General features: G+C 40.0%; 1 protein-coding gene across 1 annotated transcript; it reads left to right on the forward strand.

The window, feature by feature from the left end:
- Nucleotides 1-1,663: 1,663 nt before the first annotated feature.
- Nucleotides 1,664-3,789, forward strand: marveld3 (MARVEL domain containing 3). The gene is made up of 4 exons (XM_068575982.1): nt 1,664-1,734; nt 2,204-2,446; nt 2,604-2,701; nt 3,053-3,789. Exons 2-4 carry the CDS (start codon nt 2,214-2,216, stop codon nt 3,661-3,663), a joined length of 942 nt encoding a protein of 313 aa, XP_068432083.1. The 5' UTR covers nt 1,664-1,734; nt 2,204-2,213; the 3' UTR covers nt 3,664-3,789.
- The last annotated feature ends 1,004 nt before the right edge of the window (nt 3,790-4,793 follow it).

Consider the following 4,793-nt stretch of genomic DNA (forward strand, 5'->3'; position numbering starts at 1 on the left):
GCGCGCGGTCGGTTGTAGAGGCAGCATGAGTGTAAGGAGTAGCAACAAACACTTCCGGTGATGGCTTGCCACTGGATTTCACAATAAAGGTCATCGTCTTAAACGGTAGATACAGTAATCCTCCAGTGATTTACTGTGAGCCTATGACCTATGTGGTATATAATTATGGAGCAATAGATATCAGAACGTCCACACAGCTATCGTCTTCTGAACACAATTAAAAATAATCATTGAGTCAGAATATGGTTTATTACCAATAGTTTGCTTCGGAGGATAACATGAACATACGAGAAATTAAAAGAGCTGTACAGTTTTCAGAAGTTATGGTTTTCAGCAGAAATATGCAAGACTGTCCAAGGAATTCAAGATATTTTTGTTGTCATATGCACAGATAACAGGCAGTTATTCTGTACAATGAAAAGCATATTTTACTGGGTCGTCCTAACACACAGAATTACAGTAAACTTAGAGAAACTGGTAGAGAAACTGTTTGTGAAGTGCATGTCTTGGAAAGAGGAAAAGGCTGCTTCTCAGATGTACTGTGCAGTATTTTTTATCACATGCTGGAGTGCCTTCCTGTCCTGGGCAGTGCAGTTTCCATACCACACTGTGATTAAGCTGGTAAGGATGCTCTCGGCATGTCAAATTCCTTCAGCCTTCTTAGGAAATCCAGTCGCTGCTATGCGTTTTAATGTTCTTCAGTGTGTTATGAAACCAGATGAGGCCCTCGCTGGTGTGCGTTCCGATGTGCACAGGGTTCCTGTGCTCACAGTTCTTCATTCAAGGAGTGTGTAAACACATTAATAGATATAATAGGAATAGGAAATTCAGAGATGTAGTCCCAAAGATTTGTGTATAACATCTTAAGATCACATTTCTTATATGTGGTAATTTCACTACAGACATGGCTTCAAGATTAGGTAAGAAAGAGCACCTGACTCTGTATCTTGTTAGTCCAAATTCAAAATTGTTTATATTCTGAAACAACATGTTATAATTGGACCAAGTATGTTTGGGCCTCTGAAGTCCTTAGACTTAGAATTTACCTCTTTGCTTGAACTATAAAATCCATAATCTTCTCATGGTCAATATCAGAGAACTGTATGAATATACACGAACATGTCGCTTGCTCAATTTACATTTATTTTGAAATGTGTCTGTGCTTCAGCGGACATGCTAAAAGTTACATCGTGAAACGTTGCCACGAGCTTCATGGTTGGAGTGTGACCGCATGCGCGGTGTGCCTTTACGTCCGGGTTGGGGCATGAATCGCACAATTTTAGTTTTTGTGAGTTAAGCGACTGAAATCGAAGTATTTTGACACACTTTCCGGTTTTAACTAAGCACTAGTGAAGCTGCTTGTGTTTTGTAATATTTGGGTCAAACTGACAAGGAAATTAAATATAATTGTTTTTATTACAATATAGTACAATATTATATATATATATATATATATATATATATATATATATATATATATATATATATATATATATATATATATATATATATATATATATATAACTTGTGGGAAAGAAGCATAAAACATTAGATAAGGAGCAAGAAATTCACTATTTTGACCACAAATCAGCCCTGGAGTTGTGGGCGTGGCACAGCACAGGTGAGAGGCCGGAGGAGGAAATCTCAAACACAGGAAGCTAAAAAAAAAAGTTAGGCGGTTGTTTTTCTCGGCATAAACGAAAACTCAATCACATTGTGAACGGAGTCCCAACGGTAGGAAATAAAAATATTTTATCTTTGTTTTATTCATGAGCAAACCCTCAATTACTTTCGTGGACTCGAAACACGGATGAACTGCGCAACAGGGAAGACATCCTGAGCGCTTCTATAAATTGCTGGCATGTCATAATGTGCTTTGGCCTCCCACGTTAAAATTAAGAAATTGGCCGATGTAATCACAAACTAGTCTGATCTACTTTGCTGATATAATGCACTCCATAGATATGATTAAATTCACAAGGCCACAAAATCATCGCGACCTTTTCCCGACTACTTTACGAAGTAGAATGAAGAAGCCTTTCTATGTCTTCGGCCCCTCACCTCGCTCAGGCATTAATCTTCATTCAATACTCATTCGTGCTGCTAAAATGTCCACAGTGGCGGTTACAGAGATACAAGCCAACTATCCACTTTGTTTATGAGGGTCTGTAATAGGATGCATGTCCATAATCTGCTTTTGCAGGCAGAGGAAAATGCCAGAGAGGGGAAGACCCCACCAGAGGAGTGATGTGTATGAGGAGAACTCAAACAATGGACACCACCAACAATATGATGGCAGAGATCGCAACCAAAAGCCAAAAGACATGGACGCACGAGGCTCTGCTGATGACAGGAGGGTCAAACAAAACCGACAGAGGGACATGACAACTACCTCTCATGAGGAGCCTGATTACAGAGACCACCACCATGAAGGACTCTCAAGACTGTGAGTCGCTGCATACTTTCTATTCACAAGTCCCCACACTCAGTCATGTCTTCAACACACACTTTCACCATCTGTTGCAGCGTTAATTATTTGCATTTGTATGTAAAATGAAGTGTTTTGTCGTGATGTAATTAATTCTTTGGTATTGTCCTTGTAGGTCCAGAGAGACTCCGGTCCATCCCTCTGAAGAGGAGTATTATGAGCCACAACACAGACACGCTCTTTACAATCTCAGATACATCTTAACCAGCAGAGGCAAGTATCTGTATTTTAGAGTTCTTCTGTGAGATGTCGGTGACAATCAAAGTGCTCAGTAGCAATTTCTTGAATTTGTTAGGATGGGCCCAAAATACATTTGACAATATTAAATGTTATGTTTGGTTGGGTTATTTATAAAATTCTATTTTTTGATTACTCATTAAACATGCTTCCTTAAGCGCAAATTTAAAAAAGTGGATGTTGATTGAGACCAGCAGCCATTTCATATTTTTGCTATAAAAAAAGATCATATTTTTGTCAATCAACACATTGACTCATCGTTTCAGCTCTACCTCACCGTGTTGCCATCCATTAATGTCAGTGTTGGGTTTCTCCCGTGGTTCGCAGGTCTCTGCCAGCTGATGGAGCTGTTTCTGAATCTGCTCGTGGTCATCTGTGCCGGAGTGCCATACAGCAACAACGGGGGCTACCGTGACCTGGCCAGCCTCGGTGGAATCTACTATTATCACTTTGGTGGAGCCAATGCCTTCACTGGAGCCGCTGCAGCCAGGGTGAAGGAGCTGGACCAACTGTTCCACCAGCTCAAGCGACCTCCGTATGTCTTCACCATGGCCTGCGGCGGGGTTTTAATGATCTATGCTTGTGCCATGCTGGCCCTGGGGATTTTCAGGGTCCCTTACCGCTGGCCCCCTGTGCTGCTTGGGGAGGCTCTGCTGAACCTCTTGATCGGCCTGGGCTACATCCCTGCTCTGGCCTTCTACTTTATTAAACTGCAGGAAACCTACAATGGTCCCATCTGTACGGAGAGAGCTCAGATGTACAAAAGCAAAGGGCACAAGGGCTTTGATTGCCAGTTTCACGGTGCAGATATTGCAGTTGGTCTCTTTGGGGTGCTGGGGGTGTTTCTTTTCAGCTTTGGGGCAGTTTTGGCTGTCAAAGCTTTCAGGTCAGTGCGGGAGTTGAAGAAGCAAAGGACAAATGAGGACAACAATTTGTAAGATTTTTTTTTTCCTGGCACATTTGAACAAATGGGGGATTAATGACAAATCCCTGCGACAAGACAATACAAGTTTTTAATCATATACAGTGTTATGTTTTTTTTATTCTGTAATTACTTTGATAGAATGTGATGAATTTTTATTTTCAGACTTTGAAGAAGAATCTGATTTTTACTACTTTTCCAGTTTACATACCTGTGTACTGTCTGTTACATCTTCTATAAATGTGTAGCTATAATAAACTACTCCAATATCAAGTATTTGTTAATAATTATTTTTCATAAATAATAATAAACACACCTAAGATTCAATAGGCAGATAGAGAAACAATTTGATTGCCAGAAATACTCCCAGATAATATTCATTGATTTTATTTTCGATGACTCAGTTGTGTAGCAACAAACAAACAGAATTTGCAACAAAGAATATCAGACATAAGTTCGACCCTTTTCTTTTTAGGTAAAATAATTTATGTTCCAGATGGAACTCATTGTGCATTCCTTAGATCTCAGGGTCGTCAGAGTGAAGCTCAGTCAGCTGATGATTAATCCTGACAGTTGGATCTTGATACAGAAAGTTGTAATAAACTGAATTAACTATTTCTCAAAACCAAATGTCTAAAGCTCTTGAAGGGAGGATATCCAGATTACAGTTTCAAATGTCTTTTCTGCATCAAAGGAGAAAAGTGCAGCAAAGCTTTCTTTGCTGATGTAAAGACGTTGTCTTTTACGACCGTTACGGTGTCATTCTGAGCTTCACCACTCGATGGCAGATCTACTGTGATCAGGAATGTACCCATGACTTCAACATATAAGCTGTAAATTGCATACTTTTACTTATACACACATTTACATACTGCAGCTGCCTTCAAAAATACATACTGTTGCATTCAGTATGCATTCAATTGGGAAATACTACTCCTTCATAACATTGCATCTTGAACTTTAACCCTCTTGCTCACATATTTGCTGGGTAGAGGATTGTGGGTCAGTATAGCCAGGAAAGCATGCTGGCTTGCACTCTGCAACAATGTGGCTGGATACAGCAGGACATGCTGGTATTTTATGCACACTGCCTCTGGAAGTCTATGTATTGGCCCCATACTACATTATTTCTAGCATACCCAACAG

This window comes from Clinocottus analis, unplaced genomic scaffold (genome assembly GCF_023055335.1).
Source record: "Clinocottus analis isolate CAN_PGR_092001 unplaced genomic scaffold, fCliAna1.0.p SCAF_1, whole genome shotgun sequence".
Taxonomy (NCBI): Eukaryota; Metazoa; Chordata; class Actinopteri; order Perciformes; family Cottidae; genus Clinocottus; species Clinocottus analis.